Source organism: Anomalospiza imberbis, chromosome 27 (genome assembly GCF_031753505.1).
Source record: "Anomalospiza imberbis isolate Cuckoo-Finch-1a 21T00152 chromosome 27, ASM3175350v1, whole genome shotgun sequence".
In the NCBI taxonomy this organism is placed as follows: domain Eukaryota; kingdom Metazoa; phylum Chordata; class Aves; order Passeriformes; family Viduidae; genus Anomalospiza; species Anomalospiza imberbis.
In genome coordinates, this window is record NC_089707.1 from 5,225,360 (window position 1) to 5,250,312 (window position 24,953).

Here is a 24,953-nt window from a genome sequence, read left to right on the forward strand (position 1 = left end):
GGTTCAGCTGCTCCGTGTTTGCCATTGGAAGTAAACTCTAATTGCAATTAAACTCTGTGGAGCCCTATCTGCTGCCTCAGCCCATCCTAATCCCAGTTTTTGGGCAGCCACGAGTCAAAATTTCCCCTCAGCATTCTGGAATTCCTGTCCAGAGCTGTCTCTTTGGAAAGGGAATCTCTCATAAAACTGCCACAGTCAGGAGGAAAAATCCTGCAGGATTCTGGCAGATGGGAATCCCAGTTTTTGGGCAACGATGAGTCAAAATTTCCCCTCTGCATGGTGGAATTCCTGTCCAGAGCTGTCCCTTTGGAAAGGGAAGCTCCCATAAAGCTGCCACAGCCAGGAGGGAAAATCCTGCAGGATTCTGATGCTGCCATCCCGAGCAGCTCAGGAGGTGACAGCACAGGGAGGGGACACTTCTCCGTCCTGAAGCCAAACCCCCGAGGGCTCATTCCAGGAAAAAAAGCAGGAATATCTTTTATTGACCCCAATTCCACACCTGTGTCCCACCGCAGCCTCAGCGGTGTCGCCTCAGGGGACAGGGATCCCCCTCACGGGGTTTTCAGAGCCCCCAAGGTGGGGACAGCCCCCGGGGTCCCCCCTAGAGCCTCTCCCCCAGCACCCCCAGGTGATAGACCACCACCCTCCCGAAGAAATCCGTGCTGCTCCCAAAGGTGACTTTCAGCTTATCCAGCACCGTCTCCTCCACCTGGAATCTGTGCAGGTCCCAGTCAAGGAGCAAGGCTGGAATTGGCATGTGGGGGGGTCACACCCCCAGCTCTGCTCAGCAGCAAAATTCCAAAAAAAAATCCCCAAATTCCGCCTCCCCCCCCGCCCAACACCATCCCGGGAAAGGATATTTGCATGGCGTGGCTGTCCTGGGGGTACAGCTCGGATATTTTCACCAGTTCCTCACCTGTTCTGCAGCCTGGGGAGAGCAAGGGGGGAGCCTCAGCTGCTCCCAGGAGCCTCCCAAAATCTTCCCTGGCTCCCACCAGCACCCAGAAGCTTCCAGTTCGTCTTCATTCACCCACAGAGCTGCTCCAGGTGCTGTCCCAAAATCTTCTCTGGCTCCCACCAGCTCCCAGCCCCTCTTTATTCACCCACGGAGCTGCTCCAGGTGCTCCCAGGTGCTGTCCCAAAATCTTCCCTGGCTCCCACCAGCTCCCAGCCCCTCTTTATTCACCCGCGGAGCTGCTCCAGGTGCTCCCAGGTGCTGTCCCAAAATCTGCCCTGGCTCCCACCAGCACCTAGAGGCTCCCAGCTGCTGTTTATTCACCCACAGAGCCTCTCCAGGTGCTCCTGAAGCCCTCCTGGGCTTTGGGAATGGCTGACAAATCGCCCTGAGCCTCCCTCTCCCCACCACAGGATCCAGGTGTGGGTAAACTGAGGCAGCAGCCCGCAATGCCGGCGAGCCTCACCTTCCAGCGTGCACAGCCGGCTGGAAAATCCCCCCTGGAACTGGATGTGGAGCTGCGAGACCTTGACGGGGCCGGGGAAATGCAGGGTGACCCACTGGGATGTGCCCTGGCAGGGGACAGGAGTGTCACGGGGGGCACAGAGCGGGGCGGGGGCGGTGTCACAGCTGCGCCCCGGTCCCTGTCCCCACACCTCGTCCGAGTTCCAGCAGGTCTCCTCGCTGCCATCGAACAGGTGCTGCTTCCCGAACTGCTTCACGTCCCGGTTGAGCACGGAGCTCACCCTGCGGGGACAGCGCCACCGCCCCCGGGGACGTCAGGGGCGGGCAGCGCCGGGGACAGCGGGTGACAGGCGGGGGGGACCGGGACTCACCGCGTGGCCGTGCGGGCACAGACCAGGGGCTCCACGGGCATCGCAGCCTGCGGACAGGGACGGGTATGGTGGGGACACCCGAAACGGGCTGGGGACATCCGAAACAGGCTGGGGACACCCGAAAAGGGGCTGGGGACACCCAAAAACGGGACTGGGGACACCCGAAAACGGGACTGGGGACACCCGAAACGGGCTGGGGACACCCGAAATGGGACTGGGGACACCCGAAACGGGCTTGGGACACCCGAAATGGGCTGGGGACACCCGAAAACGGGCTGGGGACACCCGAAAAAGGGCTGGGGACACCCAAAAACGGGCTTGGGACACCCGAAACGGGGCTGGGGACACCCAAAAACGGGACTGGGGACACCCAAAAACGGGCTTGGGACACCCGAAACGGGGCTGGGGACACCCGAAACGGGACTGGGGACACCCAAAAAACGGGGCTGGGGACACCCGAAAACGGGCTGGGGACACCCGAAACGGGCTGGGGACACCCGAAAACGGGCTGGGGACACCCGAAACGGGACTGGGGACACCCGAAACAGGGCTGGGGACACCCCAAACGGGACTGGGGACACCCGAAACAGGGCTGGGGACACCCGAAACAGGGCTGGGGACACCCGAAAAAGGGCTGGGGACACCCGAAACAGGCTGGGGACACCCGAAAAAGGGCTGGGGACACCCGAAACAGGCTGGGGACACCCGAAAAAGGGCTGGGGACACCCGAAACGGGCTGGGGACACCCGAAAACGGGCTGGGGACACCCGAAATGGGACTGGGGACACCCGAAATGGGCTGGGGACACCCGAAAAAGGGCTGGGGACATCCGAAACGGGACTGGGGACACCCGAAACGGGCTGGGGACACCCGAAACAGGCTGGGGACACCCAAAAACGGGCTGGGGACACCCGAAACGGGACTGGGGACACCCCAAAAACGGGACTGGGGACACCCGAAAACGGGACTGGGGACATCCAAAAACGGGACTGGGGACACCCCAAACGGGACTGGGGACACCCAAAAACGGGCTGGGGACACCCGAAATGGGCTGGGGACACCCGAAAACGGGACTGGGGACACCCAAAAACGGGACTGGGGACACCCGAAACGAGACTGGGGACACCCAAAAACGGGGCTGGGGACACCCAAAAACGGGAATGGGGACACCCAAAAACGGGACTGGGGACACCCGAAACGGGACTGGGGACACCCGAAAACGGGACTGGGGACACCCCAAACGGGACTGGGGACACACAAAAACGGGACTGGGGACACCCGAAACGGGCTGGGGACACCCGAAAACGGGACTGGGGACACACAAAAACGGGACTGGGGACAGCCAAAAACGGGACTGGGGACACCCGAAAACGGGACTGGGGACACCCGAAACGGGACTGGGGACACCCGAAACAGCACTAGGGACCCTCGGACACTCTGAGCAGTACTGGGGACACCTGGGCAGGAATGGAGACCCTTGGATCGTTCTGGGGTCCCCGGAGCAGCACTGGGGACCCTCGGACATCCCCGGGCGCCACCGGACCGTGCTGGGGACCCCCCGAGCAGCACCGGTGACACCCGGACAGCAGTGAGGACCCCTGAGCAGCCCTGGGGACCCCTGGGGGCCGCTCCCCAGTCCCCTCCCGGTCCCGCCGGGGCCGCCCCGCACTCACCGCCCGCCGCAGGAAGAGGCGGAGCCGCCGCCCCGCTCCCGGTGTCCGGTACCGCCCTCGGCACCGCGGGGACTCCGGGACGGGAGCTCCGTGTCCCCCCTGCGCCGCCCGCGACCCCTCCGTGTCCCCCAGCCCCGGCCCAGCCCCGCCGCCCCCCCTCCCACCGTGTTCGCCCCCCCCGCAAACGCCTCACCCCCGGTGCCGGTCCCCGGTAGCGGTCCCCGCGTGTCCTTGGGAACGGGGGGATCCCCGCTCCTTTCCCGGTGCTGGGGGGGCCCGGGCGGGGGGCACGGGGGGCGCAGGGACCTTCCCGGGCCAGCTCTGCTGGTGGCACAGGCGGGGAGCGGCGAGAGGGAGAGGGAGAGGGAGAGGGAGAGGGAGAAGGAGAAGGAGAAGGAGAAGGAGAAGGAGAAGGAGAAGGAGAAGGAGAAGGAGAAGGAGAAGGAGAAGGAGAAGGAGAAGGAGAGGGAGAGGGAGAGAGAGAGGGAAGGAGTGCAGGCTGGGAGGGATCCCCGCATTCCTGAATCCCTGAAACCCTGCATATCCCTGAAACCCTGTATATCCCTGCGTCCCTAAATCTCTGGATTCCTGAATCCCGTCATTCCTGAGTCCCTGCAGCCCTGCACAACCCTGCATCCCTGAATCCCTGCATTCCTGAACCCCTCCATTCCTGCATATACCTGCATCCCCGCATCCCTGAAGCCCTGCATCCCCACAGATCCCTGCAGATCTCTGCACATCCCTGCACATTCCTGCATCCCTGCACATCCCTGCTAATCCCTGCATCCCTGCAGATCCCAGGATCCTTCCACAGCCCAGCAATGCTGCACCTCCCAGCCCATCCCTGCATCCCTGCATTCCCGCATCCCTCCATCCCCGCACCTCCCTGCTCATTCCTGCATCCTTTTCCATTCCTGCATCCCTGTTTATCCTGACGTCCCTGCATGGCTCAGCATCCCTGAATCCCTGCTCATCCCAGCATCCCTGCCCACCGCAGCCCCCGGCTCTGCAGCCCCGCAGAGCTCCCGGTGCCGGGTGAGTCACGGCGGCCGCGCCGAGGCCGCCTCAGCTCAGTCACCGGCAAAAATAAACCCGGCGAGAGCTGCGAAGCCACCGCCCCCTCCTCGTCCCCCTCCTCGTCCCCATCTCCATTCCCGTCCCCGTCCCCGTCTCCATCCCGTCCCCATCTCCATTCCCGTCCCCATCTCCATTCCCGTCCCCATCTCCATTCCCGTCCCCGTCCCCGTCTCCATCCCGTCCCCATCTCCATTCCCGTCCCCATCTCCATCCCGTCCCCGTCTCCATTCCTGTCCCCATCTCCATTCCCGTCCCCGTCCCCATCTCCATTCCCGTCCCCATCTCCATTCCCATCCCCATCTCCATCCCGTCCCCATGCCGCCCCGGGGCTCGGCCCCGGCTGGGGACACGCTGCCGCCCGCACACACATGTCACACACGTGTCACACGCCTGTGTGCACACCCGCGGGGACACGCGACACAGCAGCACACGCGTGACCGGCTCTGCCTTCCTCCTCCTCCTCCTCCCTCCCCTCCTTCCCCCGTCGAGTTTCGCCTGAGAAATTGGGTCAAAAACCGCAGGAGCCTCATTTGCCCCGGGCTAATTGCGCGTCTGGGGACAGAGCTGCCACTTCTGCCACCGCCGTGTGCATCACCTCCCGCGCGCGCCTGCCGGCAGCGTCCCCCTCCTCATCCCGGTGACCCCCGACCCCTCTGCTCACTGGGAACCGGGAGGATCCCGGTGACCCCCGACCCCTCTGCTCACTGGGAACCGGGAGGATCCCGGTGACCCCCGACCCCTCTGCTCACTGGGAACCGGGAGGATCCCGGTGACCCCCGACCCCTCTGCTCACTGGGAACCGAGAGGATCCCGGTGACCCCTGACCCCTCTGCTCACTGGGAACCGGGAGGATCCCGGTGACCCCTGACCCCTCTGCTCACTGGGAACCGGGAGGATCCCGGTGACCCCTGACCCCTCTGCTCTGCAGAACCGGAAAGCAGCGGCTCAGCCCCGGGATCTTCGGCCTCGGCACCTTCCTCGCTGTCGAGGAATGCGGCGCTGCCGCCACCGGGGCCGGGCCGTGCCGGGAGCAGCTCTGGCTGCAGCTCCCGGCTGCCGTCCAGCCCTGCGCCCCGTCGCGCCCCGGGGAGGCCTTTCCATCGGCTCCAGGAGCTGATGGCGAGGCTGGTGCCAAGGCCAGCGCGGGCATGGCTCCAGACCCCCGCTCGCACCGGGCCCGCGGTGCTGGCGTGGTGCCCCCGCGGCCTGGCCGTGCCGGCGGCGCAGGAAGCGAACGCCCGGTGCCTTTTGTGCGGCGGGTGGCGGCCGTGTGGGCTCTGCCGAGCAGCCCCGGCCGGCGCTTCCGAAGAAAGAGCGGGTGTTGTGCCCTTCACCATTAATGACTTGTGCCGATTGATTTCCACTTCCGTGTAAAGCCCCGGGGATCGCCGGGGGATGCGGAATTCAGGGCGCACCGGCACAGCGCTCTGCCTGTTCTCCGTGCCTTTATTATTTATCAAAATTCCCCCGAGCGCGCAGGCGGGGGTGCCGCGGGGGTCTGGGAAGGGTTTGGCACAGCCAGATGTCATTTGTCATTCACTCCAAGTGACAATGTGGTGGCATCTCGGCGCTGGGAAGGAGCAGGGCAGGGTGGCTGTGGGTGCATCCCCCTGGAAGGCGATGGGTAAATGATATAATTATCATTAATTTGTTTTAAGGCTGGTTTTAAGCCACAAACTGGCGTTTAGTCCCTGGGGCTGAGGGCACCGGGGTTGCTGCAGTGTCCCCAACAGTGTCACCACACCGTGAGTGCCTGACACGTGTCCCAGCGGCGTGAGCAGGTGTGAGGGTGGCGTGTGCCATTAATGAGCTTGGCTTTGCTGACGGGAGATGCTGCTCGGTGTCCCCGCACGGGACAATTAGCACCCTGGCTAATGAGCCAGCGCGGCGTCCTGCCAGCCCCACTGCTGATTGCGGCCAGAGTCAGAGCGGGGCTGGCCGGGCCCGGTGTCCCCCGTGTCCCGTGCCAGCCCGGCTCGCCCAAAATCAGCACAAGGGTGAGCTGGTGGCGTCCCCACCGCGGGGGTCGCCGAGGAGGCGCCCGTGTCCCCTCCTGTGTCCCCGCTCGTGTCCCCGTCGTGTCCCAGGTGCGGCCTGGCCGCTGCCCGAGGGGAAAGGAGCGGGTCCGGCTGCCGGAAGGGGGGAAGGGAAGGAGGCAGTTGCCATGGAAACCGCAAATAAAATCAATGCACGCTGCCGGTGGGTTCGGAGGGAAGTTGGGCCTGGCCAGGGCAGCGTCGCCGCGTCCCCGGGGGGACACTGCAGCCCCTTCTGGGCCCTCCCTGCCGTGCCCCGGTGGCGCCGGGATGAGGGCACAGGGACAGCACGGAGGAGGTTCCACCGTTCTGGCCTCCCCCTGTCCCTCCACACCCCTGGCTGGGCTGTCCTGCCCAGCTCCAGCCCGGCAGCTCCTCCAGGACGGGCGGAGCCGCCCTCCTCCCCAGCCACGGAGCCCCCCGTCCGTCCGTCCGTCCGTCCGTCCGCCTGTCCCCGTGCCAGTGCCCCGAGCGCTGGCCCCAGCTGCGGTGGCAGAGGCCTCGTTAATGAGCTGCAATCCTGATGAATGTGGCAGCTCTCCTGGAACGGGCTTCATTAGCCGCCGGCGGACCTGAGCGGAATAACAAGCGGCTCCGTGGGGCTCGGGACGGGGTCCCCCGAGCACCCCGCGGCCGTGCGGGGACACCGGGCGGCTCCGGGGCCCCTCCCTGCCCAGCGAGGCTCGGGGACACCGCGGTGTCCCCTCAGCACCCGCGGTGCCACCACCCCGAGCTGGAGCGGCTCGGGAGGCTCCCGGCCGCGCCACCCGCCCAGTTTGGCTCTGTCCTGTGGGGGACGGGGGTGGCCACCACAGAACCAACCCCGCCGTCCCCGTCGGTGTCCCCACACCTGTCCCCACGCGCGGGTTGGCCATGTCACCCCTGTATTGTGATGGCAGCAGGAGCTGGCTGAGACCTACCAAACTCATGTCACCTGGCTCCTGGCCCCTCCGCTGTCCCCTGGGGGACTGGGGACAAACCAGGGCCCTGCTGGAGCAGTGGGGACCACCCCCCCACCAGCCCCAGGCTGGAGCCGCAGTGGGGTCCCCGGGGGCGGTGGCGAGTCCCTGCCCCTCGCAGCGGGAGCCCCTCGGCGTTGTCACCGCACCCCAACCGCCCGCGGCCGCTCCCCGTGTCCCTGTCACAACAAAGGAAAACATCTCTGGATGGAAACTGCGGGAGGGTCGTCACGGCAACACTGCTGCAGGATTTCACCAGAATCCCGGCGTTCGGGCTCAAAAAGACGCGCAGTCCCCGCGCTCCCCCGCGCAGACGCCGCCGCCGATCCTGCCGGGGTTGGGGCCCGGGGAGTGGCACCGAGGGATGGGGTCACCCTAGCCGCGCTGTCCCGGGGCCACCCGGTAGTGTCGGGGCTGTGGGGACACGGTGGGAGCAGGTTCTGCCTCGTGGGAGCAGCTCGGGGCTGGAGGTGGGGCTGGAGGGGTGGGGGGACCCCACCCTGGGACACCGCTCCGTGCCGGCGCTGGCTCTGCCACCCCGGGCAGGACGCTGGGCTCAGAGGGCGATGGGACCCGATGAAGTCACCTCCCAGCTGGAGGGAGGTCACTGGGACGCCAAACTGGTGCCAGTGGAGGAGCTGGTGCCCAGAGCGTCCCTGGGCACGGAGCAGCTGCCGAGGGAGGGGGGAGGTGTCGGTGGCACCCCGGTGCCCGAGCCGCGCTGGCGGGTGGCTGCTGTGACTTTCATCTCCACTTGAGACGAGAGCTGGGCTCAGTCACTGCCGGCGCCTTCCCCTGCCACCAAAACGGCCGGTGACACACCCCCGGTGCTCTGCCGGGGCTCGGTGTCCCCTGCGGGGTGGCCCGGGGTCCCCCCTGCCTCCCCTTTAGTCCCCGGGAGGCTCCGGGGCCCTTTCGAGGGTCGGGGTCGGGCTGTGAGCAGCTGTGGTGGAGTTTTTTGGGATGGGTGACACGTGGGAGGTGCTGGGCCCACCCGACATTCCCACCGGGAATGCGGGGTGAACCCACCCGATCCCTGATCCGTGCACGCTGCCGCATTTCCAGGTGAAATTTAGGAAGACGAAGAGCAGGAGGAAGGATTTGGGGCTGCAGGTCCCAGCAGGAACCAGATGTGGTGGGGGTCACCCAGAGGGTGCCCAGGTGAGGATTTCAGAGCCGGCCCCACCCCATGGACCACTCCTGGCCCATCCTCTCCTCCCAACAACCCCAAAACCCACCCCGGGGTGCCCTCTCCAAAGATCCGTGGGGTGTCTGGATCCTCCGGGAGCGGGAAGAAGCCGCGATATCAACCCCCCCGGGACCCTCTCCCTAATTCCCCTTGGCAAAGCCCACGGGGACGGTGCCCCCTGTCCCTGTCGCCCATGGGCACCTCCATGGGGCCGGGCCCGCCAGCTGCAGCCACATAAAGGAGGGGAACAGAGGAGCTCTGTGCGCCGGCAACGCCGGGATTGTGCCGGAGCAGGGGGGGCTCACAAAAGGCAGGAAACGCCACCAAAAGTCTGGCACAATGGAGTCGGAAATGAGAACTTTGCTCTCGGGTTTCCACGGATCCATCCTATGGGCGAAATAGGGAGGGGGGATTCTCTTTTTCTGGTGCCAAGTCGTGGGAGACAGGCTGGCATTCTTCAGTCACCGGCGGGAAGGTGACCCCCCCCATCCCCCCCCAAAAAAAACCCCTCCAATAGCTCAGTGATGGTCTTCTTCCCCCTTTTTGGGGGTCGTTTCTGGTAGCGCAGCTCTTCGGAGAGTCTCACCCATTTTTGGGGGGGGTTGGGGCTTTTTGATGTCTTTATCCACCCGCAGCATCTTCCAGCCCCCCCGCACCCCATTCCGGCCCCGTGCCGGGGTGTGGGGGGCTGGGGTTGCGCCCTCAATGGCTGAAAGGGAATTTTGGGGTGTGGAGAGGCTGGAAGATGTTTCCCCTTTTTGGAAACACCCCCAAAAAATCCCACTGGGTCCCCCCCTCTCTTCCTGCTTCCATTACAGCGACCCCCCCACATCGTCATAGGGACCCCACCCCCATCACAGCCCCCCCTCTTCCATGGACCCCCATCTCTCTCAGAGCCCCCTTAGAGACCCCCCCCCTCATTATAGGGACCCCCCCAACCCCTTCCACGCTGCGCGGGGTGCGAGAGGCGGCCCCGCTCGATGGGGAGGGGGCGGCCCCGGTTTTGGGGGGGTTGGCCCGGGTTTGGGGGGGCGGCGCATGCGCGGCCGCCCCTCGCCCTGCGCCGGGCAGCGCGGAGCGGGCGCGGGTTCTCCGCCGCTGCGGGCAGGTGCGGGCGGGCGGCACCGGCGGCACCGGCGGGGGGGGGCCCGCGCCCGCCGCCAGCCGCGATTGGCCCGGCCCGGCCCGGCTCGGCCCCCTCCGGGGGGGGCCCGGCCCGCTGCCCCCCTCTCCGAGCCCCGCTTTTAAGCCCCCGGTGCCGGCGGGAGTGCTCGGCTCTACCGGCGGCGATGAGACCCGGCGCGCCCTGAGCACGGACCAGGTACGTGCGGCACCGGCACCGGCACCGGCACCGGCACCGGCAACGGCACCGGCACCGGCACCGCCCCCGCTGCGGGGCCGGCCGTGGCGATGGGGACACCGGCACGGCTACAGCAGGAGCGGGACGGATCCGCGCTGGGGGCGCCGTGGGTGCGGGGCCCGGTGGCGGGGATGGGGACGGTGACAGCGACACTGACACCGGTACCGGCAGCGCCACGGCGGGAGAGGGCCGGATCCGGGCCGGATCCGGGCTGGGCACGCGGCGGGGCTGCGGGGGCTGCGGGAATGCGGGGCCCGGTGGCGGCGATGGGGACGGTGACACCGGCACCGGCACTGCAGCGGGGACGGGGATGGGGGCGGTGACACCGGCAGCGACACCGGCGCCACCACGGCAGGAGCGGGATGGATCCGAGCTGGGGAATGCGGGCGTGGGGGGGCCCGCGGGTGCCGGCGGCGGTGGCGGGGATGGGGACGGTGACACCGGCACGGCTGTGGCAGGAGCGGGACGGATCCGGGCTGGGGACGCAATGGGGGTGGGGGACACTCGGTGTGGGGGGACACTGTGGGGGCCGGGGTGAGGGATGGTGGCCCTGGCGTGGGGACACTGAGGGGGCAGGGAGCTGTCAGGGATGGGGGTGCAGGGTTGGGGACAGCGGGGCCGGAGGGGACACTGCGGGGATCAGGGGCACTGGGACAGCTGGACAATGGGGACGTGGCCGCTGGCGTTGTGGGGACACCAGGACAGGGGGACACCGTGAGGACCGGAGCTCCCAAGGGCTGGGGACACTGAGAGGGGCTGGGGATCACCGGCACTGAGGACATGGGACAGACACGGCTGGGGACAGGGGACACCGTGCCCTGAGTCCCCCAGGAGCTGGCAGCGAGACAGAGGGCAAGCAGAGGTGGCGAGGGGTGGCAGGACAGGGTGCCACCAGGGTGTCACCTCCTGCGGTGACACAGCCGGGTGCGCCTGGGCCTCTGGTGGCAGTGGTGGCTCCCGGCGGGTCGGGAGCCGGCAATGTCCCTGTCCCGGGGTGGCAGTGCCACGGCCAGGGTGTCCCCGGCGTGGGGACGCAGCGTGGAGAATCCGGGATGGACGGACGGGTGTGGGTGTGGATAGGGCGAGGCGCTCGGCAGCCCCAAAATCGGTGGGACAGCGGTGCCAGCGGCCTGGATCCGTGCCAGGCCCACCGGCCCGGGGCTCTCCTCCCGGTTTTGTCACCGGGCGCGGTGTCGGGAGTCACTCCCAGCGTGTGGCCGAGCCACCGGCAGGGCTGGCGATGGAGCCGAGGGCTCGGAGCGATGCAGCGCCGGCTCTGGGGCTCCCGCGGAGCTTGGGGAGAGGCAGAAAGCGGGGCAAAACGAATAAATAAATTAAAAAAAAAAAAAAAAAAGAGGAGCAAATTCTAAAATAAAGGCTGCAGACTGTCTGCCTAATAAAAATCGCACCCGGCAAAGGGCCCATATTGGCCGGGATCACAGTTTCCCGAGGTGCTAATTTATTCCGGCAGGCTGGGGGGAGCGGGGAGCATCACGTTGCCTGTGAGATGTGACGGCAGCGAGGTTTGCAGAATTCCTTTGTTGTGGGCAGAGAGGAGGGGACGCCGAGCCGGCCCCGCCGCCGGGCTCCTGCCGCGGCCGCGCAGCCCCGGGGACACCCCCGGAGGACACCCCGGTCCCCGCTGGGGCGGCGGGGACACCGCGGCGCTGGGAGGGAGGTGGGTGCAGGGCTGGGGGGGTCAGGGGTGCTCGGGGCTGGGGTGGGGGTGCAGGAGCAGCTCCCGGGGTGGCAGCGGCGCAGGGTGGGACACGCCAGGAGGGTGGGCACCGGGATGTCGCGTGTGCGGCGGTGGCACCGCGGGCCGGAGTGGCCCGCGGGGATAGCAGAGGTCATGGGGGCTGCGGTGGGCATGGGCACAGCTGGTGGCACCCCCAGGGCTGGGGTGTCCCCAGGGTGGGGACACCGATGTCCGGCTGCATCCGGGCTGCCCGGGTGGGTGGGCAGTGCCCCCTCTGTCCTGCCACCCATCCCGTGTCCCCAGCGCTGTCTCAAATGTCCCCTCTGCTCCGTGCGGGTCCCGGGATCCGCCCCCGGCCCAGCCCAGGCTCGGGGCAGGTTGGGGGGACAGGTGACCCCCGAACTGACCGGGTGGTCCCGGCGGCCTGTGTGGAATTAAGCTCTGTTTCAGCGCAAGTTAATCACCAAATCCCTGCTTTGCATATTCATGAGCAGGATGAATTATTCATGAGGTGACAGCTAGTGACAGATGTGAAAATGTACGCCCGGGTTTGGGGGGGATTTGGGGGGGCGTTTTGCACCGGCGTTATTTTAAATTTCTCTCGTCTGCCGTTCCCCCGGTTGGGCTGGGACGCCGGGGGGACAGGGACACGCTCCTTGTCCCCGAGGGGGCCGAGCCACGTGGCCTTGGGGACGTCACGGTGACACCGCCCTGACTGCGGGGAGACACCCCCGCTGTGAAATTCGGGCTTTGGTGGCCGTGGCGGCCCGGCCACCTCCGTCACCTCGCCAGCCCTGTGCCACCCCCTCGCCTCGCTGTCACCACCGGGCACTGCGTGGTGACACCCGCATGGCCCAGCCCGCCCTGCTTTCCCTGGGAATCCCGGCCGGATCCTGCCTGGGATCCGGGATCCACCCCGCCCCGATCCCGGTGCCACCGCGGGGTCGGGATGTGCCGGTGCCACCGCAGGGTCGGGATGTGGCAGTGCCACCACAGGGTCGGGATGTGCCGGTGCCACTCCAGGGTCGGGATGTGCCGGTGCCACTTCAGGGTCGGGATGTGCCGGTGCCACTCCAGGGTCGGGATGTGCCGGTGCCACCACAGAGTCGGGATGTGCCCGTGCCACTTCAGGGTCGGGATGTGCCGGTGCCACTCCAGGGTCGGGATGTGGCCGTGCCACCACAGGGTCGGGATGTGCCGGTGCCACTCCAGGGTCGGGATGTGCCGGTGCCACCACAGAGTCGGGATGTGCCGGTGCCACTCCAGGGTCGGGATGTGCCGGTGCCACCCTGGGCTGCCCCAGTCCCGGCGGGGCTGGCCAGTGGATTCATGGACAGCGACGATTCAGTCCCGGGGACCCTGCCCGGCTGTGGGGACCTTGCGAGGGGACACCGCGTGTGGTGGCCCCGGCCCCTCAGGGCTGGCGCGTCCCGTGTCACTTCTCCTGACCCTGGGAGAAAGTTTTTGCTGGCTCAGCATCTTGCCGGGGGTGCGGTGAGGGGCTGCAGGCAGGAGCGGGGCGGGGACAGGAGCAGAGCCATGGGAATGTGTCCCCTGCGTGTGCCAAGGGCAGCGGTGACAGCCGGCTGTCCCCAGAGGAGCAGACGTGTGTCCTGTCCCTGCTGCGGGGGCACTTTGGGGACAGCTGAGCTTTCCCAGGTGCTGCCGGCCCGGCCTTTCCCACTTTTCCTGCTGCGAGAGCAAATCCTGCAGGAATGCTGATGCAGGGAAGCCACGGCTCAGCCGTGTGACCCCAAATCCCCAACCCCGAGCCCCCAGCAGCGCCCACCGGGGTGGGGTCAGGGACCCCCATCCCACCCATCCAGTCCCATCCCTCAAATCCCGGGAAGACGCTGGAAATCCAAGGAGCAACTTTTGTGGTTAACATTTGAAGAAATTGCGGCTGTTTGCTCAGCGAGGAGCCGGCCCTGAGTAAATACTCCGAGGAGGATTTCTGCTCCCAGCAGGATTTCTACTCCTCGTGTTCACGCGGCTCCCCGCGGGCTGTCCCTGCCACCAGCCCGGGGTGGCACCGCGGATGGGACCCGTCGCTTCGGGGCTGGTGGCCCTGAGTTGTCACTGGGCGCTCTGCGGGCCAGGGAGGAGGAGGATGGAGAAGGGGAAGGTCGCAGGAAGGTGGCAGGGAGCGAGATCCCATCGCTGTTGTTCCCCCAGATGTCCTCGTTTGTCTTTCGATGGGAAAAAATCGCCTGGAAGCTGCAGCGGGGACAAAAAGATGGGTGGAAATTCCAAAAAAATCTTTCAAAAATGGGAAAACCCAACGGGAATGGTCCGAAGCCTTGGGAAGTGTGTGAACGCAAGCCGGGACACCCTTGCTTGTCCCCTGGTGCTGGGTGTCCTGGATGTCCCTGTCCTGCACCCGATGTCCCCAGTGGTGCCCGGACCAAGGTCCCGGCGCTGTTGCCTTGTCCTGGACACCCCAGAAAGTCAAAATAAAAATTTCAACGGGAGGAGCCGGAGCCTCCCTAGCCCCAAAGTACCGAGGAATATTTATATTTTTTTGCCAAGGGATTTGTATTTTCCCCCTGGAGAGGGAGAAACGGGCAGAGTTTGGTGCTGGTGAGGCTGGCCTGGCGGAATTCCCTTCCCGGAGCATCTCCGAGCAGGGCTGAAGGAGCCGCTGGCGGTGCCCCGGGGCTGCTCTGGGGTTTTCCAGCTCCTGGGAGATTTATCCGGGCAAAGGCGCATCCCGCTGCCCATTCCTGAGCCCGGCAGTGTCCCAGGTCACCTCCCTGTCCCCTCCCAGCAGTTGGCTTTGGGGGCAGAGCGCCCCGCGGAGGGGGAAGGAGCTGCCAAGGCTTTTTTCTTGAGAAGAAATCAGATAAAACGCGGGTTTGCATCCCCAAAAAAGGCCCTTTGCCAGCGGGGTGTCTCCTTTTTTCTCGCCATTTCGCTCTTTCTTTCTATTTTCATCCCGTAAAAGCACAGAAGGGACAGGGGGAGGCATCGAGGGCTGGGATATGGAGCATTGGGGATGGGGGGTGAGGCAGACTCCGTTTGGGGCAGCTGGAGAGGCGTGGGGGGCTTCTGGTGTCCCCCAAAGGCCGCGTGGCCCTCAAATCTGGGACAGGCCAGGGATCGGGGAAAAGCAGGGAGCAGCGAATTCCAGGATGGATCTGGGAGGGGGACTCGGGGTTTGGTTCAGGCTCGTGACCCCATGGTGGCACTTTGGGGTTTGGGGGTGCTGGTGGTGTCCCTGCTGCCTCTGCTCGGCCGTTGGGCACCCCGAGACTGAGTGATGGTGGAGGTGGGCACTGGGTGATGGTGGAGATGGGCAGTGGGTGATGGTGGTGGGAACTGGGTGATGGTGATGGGAACTGGGTGATGGTGGAGGTGGGCACTGGGTGATGGTGACGGGAACTGGGTGATGGTGGAGGTGGGAACTGGGTGATGGTGGAGGTGGGCACTGGGTGATGGTGGAGGTGGGCACTGGGTGATGGTGGTGGGAACTGGGTGATGGTGATGGGAACTGGGTGATGGTGGTGGTGGGAACTGGGTGATGGTGATGGGAACTGGGTGATGGTGGTGGTGGGAACTGGGTGATGGTGGTGACGGGAACTGGGTGATGGTGACGGGAACTGGGTGATGGTTGTGCACACTGGAATATGGACAGTGGGTGGTGGTGGCAGGCCCTGGGTGATGGTGGTGGACACTGGGTGATGGTGATGGACACTGGGTGATGGTGGTGACGGACACTGGGTGATGGTGGTGGACACCGGGTGGTGGCGGCAGGCTCTGGGTGATGGTGGTGGACACCGGGTGGTGGTGGTGGACACCGGGTGATGGCAGCAGGCCCTGGGTGATGCCGGTGCCAGGTTTTGGTTGTGGTGGCAGCCAGGTGATGGTGGCCGGTGCCAGCCAGCGGTTGTGCACACGCCAGCTGTGTCACCTGCCCAGCCTCCCGCTGATCCCCGGGCGGGACGGAGCTCTGGCCGGGGCTTTGTGCCTGGGAGGCCGCGGGACCCCCGGGGGCGCGCCGGGCGCCTCGGGGGTGTCACGGCGCGGCGGGCACACAGAGGGACATCCCCGCGCATCCCGCGCCGCTGCCAGGGGGGAAACGCCGCTGTCCCCGGGCTCACGGGGCCCATCCCGCTCCCGCCGCGGTGGTTGCCGGCCCGGGGGCACGGCAGGGTGGGCGAGCCCGGCCTGGCAGCCCGCGCTGTCGTTGCAGGTCAAGGATGGTCCCGGTGATGGGGGATGCCGCCTGCTGGGTCCTGCTCGGGCTCTCCCTCCTCCCCATCGCCGTCCTGGGTAAGTGCTCGGCGGCCCGTGCTAATTAGGGAGCGAACGGCGATGAATAATGAACTCTGGGCCGGGATAAATCGTGACTGGGCAATAAAACCCCGGGCAGGGCTCGGGCTGCGGCGGGATTAGTGAGGGAGGAGCCCCCCAGGCGGCCGTGCCCCCTCCCTCCCCGCTGGGATCGCTGCAGGCGAGACCTTAAATCCTTAATCCCCCTCCCCACGGCCCAGCTGAGCCCCCCGGGGATTTGCCGTGGCTCTGAGCCGCGTCCCCCCCCGTCCCCCGCGGCGGGGACACCGCAGCACGGGGGGCTTGGGGGTCGCCCACCCCGCAATGAGCCGTGCCCCAATGAGCCGAGGGCGCGGGGTGCGGGGAGGGTGGGGAAGGAAGGTCCCGGGGAGGGGATTAGTGGCTGTCCCCCGCCCCCAGCTGGTCCCTGACCCCACTGGGGGGTCCACGGGGGGTCCGAGACGCGGGGGATTTGCGCTGGGAGCCTGCACAGGCTGGGACGGGATTAGTGCGGGAGGAGGAGGAGGAGGAGGAGAGGATGGTCACGGTCCTGCCGCGCTTTATCCCAGCACGGGGGTGGCTTTTCCGCTGGTGCCACCAGGGTCAGGTGGCGTCTTTGGCGAGGGATCCCCCTCTGCGGGCAGGGCCAGGGCGTGCTGGTGCGCCCTGGGAGCCGTGTGGCACCCACGGGTGCAGAGCTGTGGCCACAGCCTGGGGACATCCCGAGGGGGCTGGGCAGCGTCCTGGGCGAGGCGCGGACCCCGTCCGAGCTGGGGGTTCAGCCCCAGAGGGATCAGGGTCGGGCTGCAGCCACTCCATGGGGCGGCCGCACCTTATCCCAATCCATCCTCCCGGTTCCTGCTCCTCCTGGGGGGCTCGGGGGGACCCGGAGCGGAGCCCCCCACACCCTGCCATGCCCCCAACCCTCCGTGCTGTGAGCGACCCCCCCGTGGCAGCCGAGCCGCTGTCCCCGCAGGCTCGCAGGACGAGGGGAAGGTCATCCACATCACCAGGGTGCAGCACCAGGCGGTGCGCGTGGGGCTGGGGGAGCCCGTGACCCTGCCCTGCCTCTTCCTCCTGCACCCCTCCGCCTCGCTGGGGCCCAACGAGCCCCCGGAGCCGCCCCGCGTCAAATGGAGCAAGGTGCGCTCGGCCACCGGCCAGAGGGAGGACGTGCCCATCCTGGTGGCCAAGGAGAACGCGGTGAAGGTGGTGAAAGCCTACGAGGGCCGAGTGTCTCTGCCCGGGTACCCCCGTGACCGCTCCAACGCCACGCTGCAGCTGCGGGCGGCCCGCGCCAGCGACGCGGGGCTCTACCGCTGCGAGGTGGTGGCCGGCATCGACGACGAGCAGGACCTGCTGCCGCTGGAGGTGACGGGTGAGCCGGGCACGGCCGCGGGCACGGCGGGGCCACGGTGGGGGCACGGCCAGGGGGGAGCAGGGGGGGTCCTGCAGCCCCTGGGGCCGAGGGAGGGCGGGTGAGTTGGGCACTCAGGGTGAGCTGGGCACCCCATGAGAGCTGTGCACCCCATGAGAGCTGTGCACCCCACTTGTTCCCTGCACCCCATGAGAGCTGTGCACCCCACTTGTTCCCTGCACCCCATGAGAGCTGTGCACCCCGTGTAGCCTGTGCCCCCCGCGGCAGCTGTGCCCCCCACGTACCCCCTGCACCCCAAACAAGCCGTGTGCCAAGCGCCCCATGGCAATTCTGTACCCCATGAGCCCTAAACCTCGTGCCAGCCCTGCACCCCGTGCCAAGCCTGCATCCCCTGCACTCCGTGCCAGCCCTGCACCCCATGGACCCGGTGCCAGTCCCACAGCCCACACGAGTTGTGCACCCCGTGCACCGTGTGCCAATCCTGCACTCCATGAGCCCTGCGGACTCTCTGTGAGCTGTCTGAGGCCTAAACCCCGTGCCAGCCCTATATCCCGTGCCAGCTCTGCACCCCGTGCCAGCCCTGCAGCCCACGGGCCCCACACGAGTCCTGCTTCCCGCCCCAGCTGTGCCCTCCTGCCCCACGGCCCCGCTCCTGTGTCCCCAGGCGTTGTGTTCCACTACCGGCCCGCGGGCGAGCGCTACGCGCTGAGCTTCCCCGCCGCTCGCCGCGCCTGCCGCGACAACTCCGCCGTCATCGCCTCCCCCCAGCACCTCCAGGCCGCCTTCGAGGACGGCTACGACAACTGCGACGCGGGCTGGCTGAGCGATCAGAGCGTGCGGTGAGTGTGCAGGGCAGGCCACCCCCCTGGGCCACCCCTGGGCCACCCCCCGGGCCACCCCCTGGGCCACCCCGGGCACCCCCGGGCGCCCCTCCCCGTGGAGCCCAGCGCCCACCGTGCCCCTCCCGGCAGGTACCCCATCACGCTGTCCCGGCCCGGCTGCTACGGAGACCGCGACAGCCACCCCGGCGTGCGCAGCTACGGCCGCAGGGAGCCCGCCGAGCTCTACGACGTCTACTGCTACTCCCGGGAGCTGCGAGGCAAGGGCTGCGCCCCGCGATGGGTGCCCAGGGGTCCCTGCATGCCCACGGCATGGCCAGCAGCACAGATGGGTGCCCAGGGGGTCCCTGTATGCCCATGGCATGGCCAGGAGCACAGATGGGTACCCAGGGGTGTCCTTCCCTGGCCGTGGTGTGCCTGGGTGCCCACGATGTCCCTCCATGATTGTGACATGGCTGGGTGCCCACGTTGTCCCTCCGTGGTCACAGTGTGGCTGGCTGGGTGCCCAGGGATGTCCCTCTGTGGCCAGGAGCACGACTGTGTGCCCAGGGGTGTCCCTCCATGGCTGTGGCACGGCTGGGAGCCCACGTTGTCCCTCCGTGGCCGTGGCACAGCTGGGTGCCCACGTTGTCCCTCCCTGGCCATGGCACGGCTGGGTGCCCAGGGATGTCCCTCCACAGCCACATCTCCGTGCATCCCTCTCCAGCCGTGGGTCCGGGTGGGTGCCAGTGCTCCGTGCCACCCTTGGCACGGCCACCGAGCGTGGCCACAGCGCTCAGGCTGTGACCAGGATGTCCCAAGAGCGCCGCTCGGCTCCGAGCCATCCCTTGCTGTGGCCGTGTCCCCAAGGGCTCCCCTCTCCCGCAGGGACCGTGTTCTACGCCACGGTGCCGGGGCGCTTCACCTGGCAGGGTGCCCGCAGGCACTGCCGGAGCCGCGGGGCATCGCTGGCCACCACGGGCCAGCTGTACCTGGCGTGGCGAGAGGGGCTGGACCAGTGCGACCCGGGCTGGCTGGCCGACGGCAGCGTGCGCTACCCCATCCGGCAGCCGCGCAGGAAGTGCGGGGGCGAGGCGCCGGGGGTGCGGACCCTCTACCAGTTCCCAAACCGCACCGGTTTCCCCCCCGCCGCCTCCAAATTCGACGCCTACTGCTACAAAGGTGAGGGGGAGCCGCCGAGACGCCCCCCCGCCGCTCCCCCCTTCCCTCGGGGATCGGTGGGCACGGCCGGGAAAATTGCTGCGGATGAATATTTAATTGGGGAATTAATGAGATAAATGAGGGGAGCGGCTCTGGGAGGGAGCTCAGCTCCGGCTGGTGCGGGGAGGGGGATGCGGTGCTCGGTGCTGACACTCGAGGGGGGCTACGGGACCCCCGGGTGCCCTCGGTGCCACCGCTGGTGCTCGTGGTGTCCCCACAGCCGCGGAGCACAGGGACACGGAGCAGCCGGTGCTGCCGGTGCCACCCACGCCCGACCCGCCGGGCAGCGACAACGTGCTGGTGGAGCACAGCGAGGACCCGGGCACATCGGGGGACACCCGCGACATCCCCCGCGACCGCTACGACCTCCTGCCACCGCCGGGGGCCGCGGGGCTGGGCGAGGATGAGGACGAGCAGCTGCGGCCGGCCAGCGGCAGCCCGGTGGCACAGCGCGGTGACCTCCCGGGCACTGCCCTGGCACCGGCACCGGCGGCTCCGGAGCTGGGGACGGGCGGTGCGACATCCCCGCCGCCCACCGCGGCCACCTCGCTGGCGTGGCCCCACGAGGAGGAGGCTCTCAACGTGGTGGATCCGGAGAGCTCCCGGCGGGACCCTCCCAGCGCCAGCTCGGCCCAAGGAGACCCTGCGGGACCCCCGGCCACCCTCCCGTCACATCCCCAAAGCCCAGCCCTGGAACACAGCGCCGGCTCGTCCTCGTCACCGCCTGGGTTGGGGACAGTCCCCAGCGCGGCCCCGGAGACCCCCAGCACCCCTCCGGGCAGCTCCAGCGCCCCGAGGAGGAGCTACCCCGGGCTCAACGGGCGCCACTTCCAGTTCCAGCGGCACAGCCGGGACCCCGCGGCGGCAGCTGGGGACACCGCGGTGACAGCGGGGATTGTCACCCAGGCCCCCGTGCTGGCGCAGGAGGTGAAGGGGGCCGCAGCCAACGCCGTGGAGCTGTGGAGCCCCCCCCGAGCCGGCAGCGAGAGCCCCCGGCGGGAGGGTCCCCACGCGGCCCCCAACGCGCTGGAGGAGGACACGAGCCCCGGTGAGTGACACCGGACACGGCCGGGGGTCCCGGCGCGGTCACCTCTCGGTGACCCCATGGCGGTGCCATCTCTTGCAGAGCTCGTGGCCCCGGCCACCGCCCCGGTGTCCCTCTCGCCGGCCCCGAGGGATTCAGGGACCCCCGTGGGGACCCCGCCCGTGCCGTCCCCGTCCCCCGCCACTCCCCGCGACGCTCGGGGCCACCGGGACACCTCCGCGGGTGGGGCTCAGCCCCGCGTCCCCAGCGCCCGCGGGGACTCCCCGAGGCCACCCGCGGATGCCCCCGAGGACTTCTCCGGGGACACCCCGTCCCAGGAGGGCGGTGGCTCCGTGCCCCCCGCTGCCCCCGCTGCCCCCGGCCCCGCTGGTGGCCGAGGGTCCCGAGCTGTCCCCGCAGCCCCGCGGGGACGGCGGGGACGGCAGCGGGGCCCCGGGGGACGGCGCGCTGGAGAGGCAGAGGAAGGCGGTGACATTCCTGCAGCCTGAAGGTCCCTCCGGGGAACACCCTGCCACACCCGGCCACACCGAGGGGGCTCCTCCCGGGCCCCGGGCCCGGTCCGGCCCCGCGGCTCCCCACGGGGCGGCCGAGCCCGGCCAGGAGCAGCCGGAGGAATCCAGGGATGTTGGGAATGGCGCAGCCGAGCCCAGCAGCGAAGTAGCCGCGTCCCCCTCGGCTTGGGACGTCCCCTCACCGTCCCCGTCCCCCACGGCCACCGAGGCGGTGCTGTGGGCCAGCACCGAGCGGCCGGAGGAGCTGGCGGTGCTGGAGCCGGTGGCCGAGGAGGGGTCCACAGGCTTCTCTCCCCCAGACCCACAGCCCACCCAGCGCTCCGAGCCGGAGCCGGGGGCAGCCGAGCAGCTCCTCCTGTCCTCCCCGGACCCCCGGCAGCCCCCCGCCACCGCCGGCGCCCCAGCTGTCCCGGGAGACGAGGATGCTCCACCAGCCCCCGGCGAGGAGGACGCCTCCGGGGAGGCCAGGAGGGAGGAGCCCCCCACGCCCCTCGGCTCGGCCACCCGCGGACCCTGGCCGTCCCCCAGTGCCCCCCAGCCCGGGGGGACAGAGCCCGCCGGGTCCCCGAGCGCGGGGCTGCTCCTGGAGCCCTCCGCGGAGCCGGAGCTGGGGGGCCCGGGGGGGTCCCCACTGCTGGATGCCGACAGCGGCAGCGGGGAGGAGCCGGCGCTGGACGAGCGGGAGCTGCTGGCTTGGGTGGGCACCGGCAACGCCAGCGGGCACGGTGAGCTGCGGGCACCGGGGCCGATGGCCGCGGGGAGAACGGGAGGTTTTGAAGCGGAGGTTTGGGCGCTGTCGCTCCTTTTACCCGAATTTCCTCGCTGGGAGCCGATGGGATGGGAGCGGGGGTGGCACCGCGCCCCCCCAGCCTGGCTCAGGGCACCGCTGCCGCCCCGCAGCGCCGCCGGACCCGTGCCAGAGCAACCCGTGCCTGCACGGCGGGACGAGCCGTGCCAACGGCACCGTGTGCGGCTGCAGCTGCGCCCCGGGCTTCACCGGCGAGAACTGCGAGATCGGTGAGTGCCCGGGCTTCACCGGGCGGGGGTGGCACCGCGGCTCCGAGCGCTGCGCCATGCCCCCTCCTCGCTCGCTGGCAGCGGAGGGCTCGGGGGTGGCGGCGGGCGGTGTCGCCGCGCCCGCAGCTCCCGGTGTCCCCGCAGACATCGACGACTGCCTGTCCAGCCCGTGCCAGAACGGCGGCACCTGCATCGACGAGGTCAATTCCTTCGTGTGCCTCTGCCTGCCCAGCTACGGCGGCAGCCGCTGCGAGAAAGGTGGGGACAGCCCCCGGTGTCCCCCCAGCCCGGCTGTGCCACCGCGGCGACCCTGCCCAGCCCCCGTGGCTTTGGGGGGCTGGAAGGGGACACGGATCCGGCACGGCGGGGCTGCGCTCGGTCCCGTGCTGTGCCGCCACTGTCGCCGTGTCCCCGCAGACACGGAGGGCTGTGACCACAACTGGCACAAGTTCCAGGGCCACTGCTACCGCTACTTCGCCCGCCGGCGCTCCTGGGAGGACGCGGAGCGCGACTGCCGGCGCCGGGCCGGGCACCTCACCAGCATCCACTCGCAGGAGGAGCACGCCTTCATCAACGGTGGGCCGGGGGTCCCCAGTGCCCCCTCCCCGGGTGCTGCTCGCCTCCTCCGTGCGAGCCGCGGGTGCCTCTCCCCGCAGGCTTCGGCCACGAGAACACCTGGATCGGCCTCAACGACCGCATCGTGGAGCAGGACTTCCAGTGGACCGACAACACCGGCTTGGTGAGGCCTTTGGGGGCTCGGAGGGGCTCGGGGTGCATGAAGGGGGTGCGGAGGGTGTCACCCTCCCCGGTGGCCCCGCAGCAATACGAGAACTGGCGGGAGAACCAGCCCGACAACTTCTTCGCGGGCGGCGAGGACTGCGTGGTGCTCGTGTCCCACGAGATCGGCAAGTGGAACGACGTGCCCTGCAACTACAACCTGCCCTACATCTGCAAGAAAGGCACAGGTAGCGCCCGCCCGGCCTGCCCCGCATGGCACGGCCTCATCCCGCGGCCCCCGGCGTCCCTGTCCCCATCCCGCGGGTCCTGGTGTCCCCGTCCTGCAGTTCCTGGCATCCCTGTCCCCATGCCGCAGGTGTCCCCACTCCACAGGTCCCGGTGTCCCCATCCCGCAGTCCCCGGTGTCCCTGTCCCCATCCCGCAGGTGTCCCCACTCCACAGGTCCCGGTGTCCCCATGCCGCAGTCCCCGGTGTCCCTGTCCCCATCCCGCAGCCCCCAGGCCCCTCCCCATCCCCGGCCAACCTTTCCCAGCCCTTCTCCCAGGCGAACTCCAGCAGTTCTCCCTTAAATCTCCATTTTTCCTCTTTCCCCGCCATCATTCCCTCCCTCAGCGCTCGGATTTGTTTAATTTGCTCCCATTAAAACCATTAAATTCCCATTCCTTACCTCCGGAAGTTCCATTAACCTCCAGATGCTCCTCCCCGCCCCGCGCGCTAATGACGCCCCAATAAGGCCGTTAATTAACTAATTAAACCCTGGGGACAGCTCCCTCTCCCCAAGCCACCGGCGGTGTCCCCGAGGATGGGCGGGAGCGCTCCTGGGTGGCCCGGACCGGTGTCCCTTGTCCCCTCCCAGTAACTCCCAGTAACTCCCAGTAACAGGGGGGTGACGGAGCTCTGTGCCCCCCCCTCCCAGTGCTGTGCGGGCTCCCCCCGGAGGTGCCGAACGCTTTCCCGGTGGGGAAGAAGAAGGAGAAGTACAACATCCACTCCAGCGTGCGCTACCAGTGCCACGAGGGCTTCACCCAGCGCCACGTGCCCACCATCAAGTGCCACAGCACCGGCAAGTGGGACCGGCCCAAAATCCTCTGCACAAAACGTTAGTGGGGGACTCGGGGTGGGGCTGAACTGGGTGGGGAACCCTGAGCTGACCCCCCGCCGCGTGCCCTGCCTTGCCCCCCGTTAGCCAGGCGGTCGCACCGAGCGCGGCGGCACCGGCGGCACCGGCACAGCCACCCGCACCACCAGCACCACCACCACAAACCCCGCAAGGAGCGGCGAAAACACCGCCAGCACCTCCGGCTGGACTGGATGGAGGAGGGCCACTACTTCTAGAGCCGGGCGAGCACAAAGGGGTCTCCCCGGGGGATGTGGTGGCGTCCCCCGTCCCTGTCCCACCCCCTCCCCGCCCCCCTTTTTTAGCCCCCTTTTGGCTTTAGCTCCTTAGGATGCCCGGCCCCGTAGGGAATAGGATCCGGAGGGGGCGGCTGCGTGTGCGTCCCCAGCCCTCCCTGCATGCCCCATGCTCAGCCCCCCGGCCCGGGCTGGAGCCCCCAGCCCCGCACAGGGACCCCCCAAGCTGGGCTCTGTCCCTGTCCCCAAATCGGGGCTGAATCAGGCAGCCCCCACCCCGTCCCACCTGGGGTGGCTCTGGTTTTTTAGCAGCCCCCCCCATTTCCCTGCCCCAGCACCCCGGGGCGTCCCCGCGGCCGGCACGGGTGGGGCGGGGGGGGACACGGTGGCCGCGGGGCCCCTGTCCCGCTCCGCGCCTGCTTTGGGGGTGCTCGGTTTGGTTCTGTCCCCTTTCCGTTCGTTTCGGGTCCCCGTTGGAGTCGCGTGTGTGTGTGTGTGTACGGCGCTTTCCGATCTCTGCTGTTTGCGACGTGACTGCCGTGTCCCCACCCCCTCCCCGACCCCCCCCTGACGCCCCCTCCCCATTTCTGACTCTGCCTTTCTGTACTGCTGGACATTTTAATAAATTTTTTTAACAGTTGAGCGACCCCCGCCCTTTCCTGGGGACCTTGGGTCATGTCCCCTGCCTGGCGCCGCTCCCCAGCTGCCTCCTCTCACCGCACCCCATTAACTCCGAGCAGCCCCAAACTCTTCCCCAGGGCTCCCCGAGCCGCATCCGCCACCTGCTCGCGGTGGTGGCCGCCACGGGTGTCCCT

The 24,953-nt window shown here is 68.3% G+C and overlaps 2 protein-coding genes across 2 annotated transcripts; one reads left to right on the plus strand and one right to left on the minus strand.

Moving 5' to 3' along the window:
* Positions 1–476: 476 nt before the first annotated feature.
* On the minus strand, positions 477–3,559 carry NR2C2AP (nuclear receptor 2C2 associated protein). Its single transcript, XM_068173952.1, has 6 exons — positions 3,465–3,559; positions 1,792–1,838; positions 1,612–1,702; positions 1,422–1,527; positions 861–928; positions 477–718 (listed from the first exon to the last, which is right to left on the minus strand). The coding sequence occupies exons 2-6, from the start codon at positions 1,830–1,832 to the stop codon at positions 602–604; spliced, it is 423 nt and encodes a 140-aa protein (XP_068030053.1). The 5' UTR covers positions 1,833–1,838; positions 3,465–3,559; the 3' UTR covers positions 477–601.
* A 6,216-nt stretch (positions 3,560–9,775) lies between these two features.
* Positions 9,776–24,780, plus strand: NCAN (neurocan). Its single transcript, XM_068173949.1, is given in 16 exon segments — positions 9,776–10,046; positions 15,977–16,056; positions 17,033–17,434; positions 18,099–18,273; positions 18,406–18,533; positions 19,141–19,434; positions 19,694–20,521; positions 20,600–20,844; positions 20,846–21,755; positions 21,931–22,047; positions 22,192–22,305; positions 22,465–22,623; positions 22,704–22,786; positions 22,868–23,012; positions 23,702–23,884; positions 23,976–24,780. Coding segments are annotated over 15 exon segments (4,113 nt in total). The 5' UTR covers positions 9,776–10,046; positions 15,977–15,983; the 3' UTR covers positions 24,233–24,780.
* The last annotated feature ends 173 nt before the right edge of the window (positions 24,781–24,953 follow it).

Bases quoted from the DNA above. Each gene is read 5' to 3' on its own strand.
- NR2C2AP (XM_068173952.1), bottom strand. From the start codon at position 1,832: ATGCCCGTGGAGCCCCTGGTCTGTGCCCGCACGGCCACGCG. The intron at 1,703-1,791 runs GTGAGTCCCGGT...CTGTCCCCGCAG, and splicing joins TGTGCCCGCACGGCCACGCG to GGTGAGCTCCGTGCTCAACC. The intron at 929-1,421 runs GTGAGGCTCGCC...TGCTCTCCCCAG, and splicing joins CCGGCTGTGCACGCTGGAAG to GCTGCAGAACAGGTGAGGAA.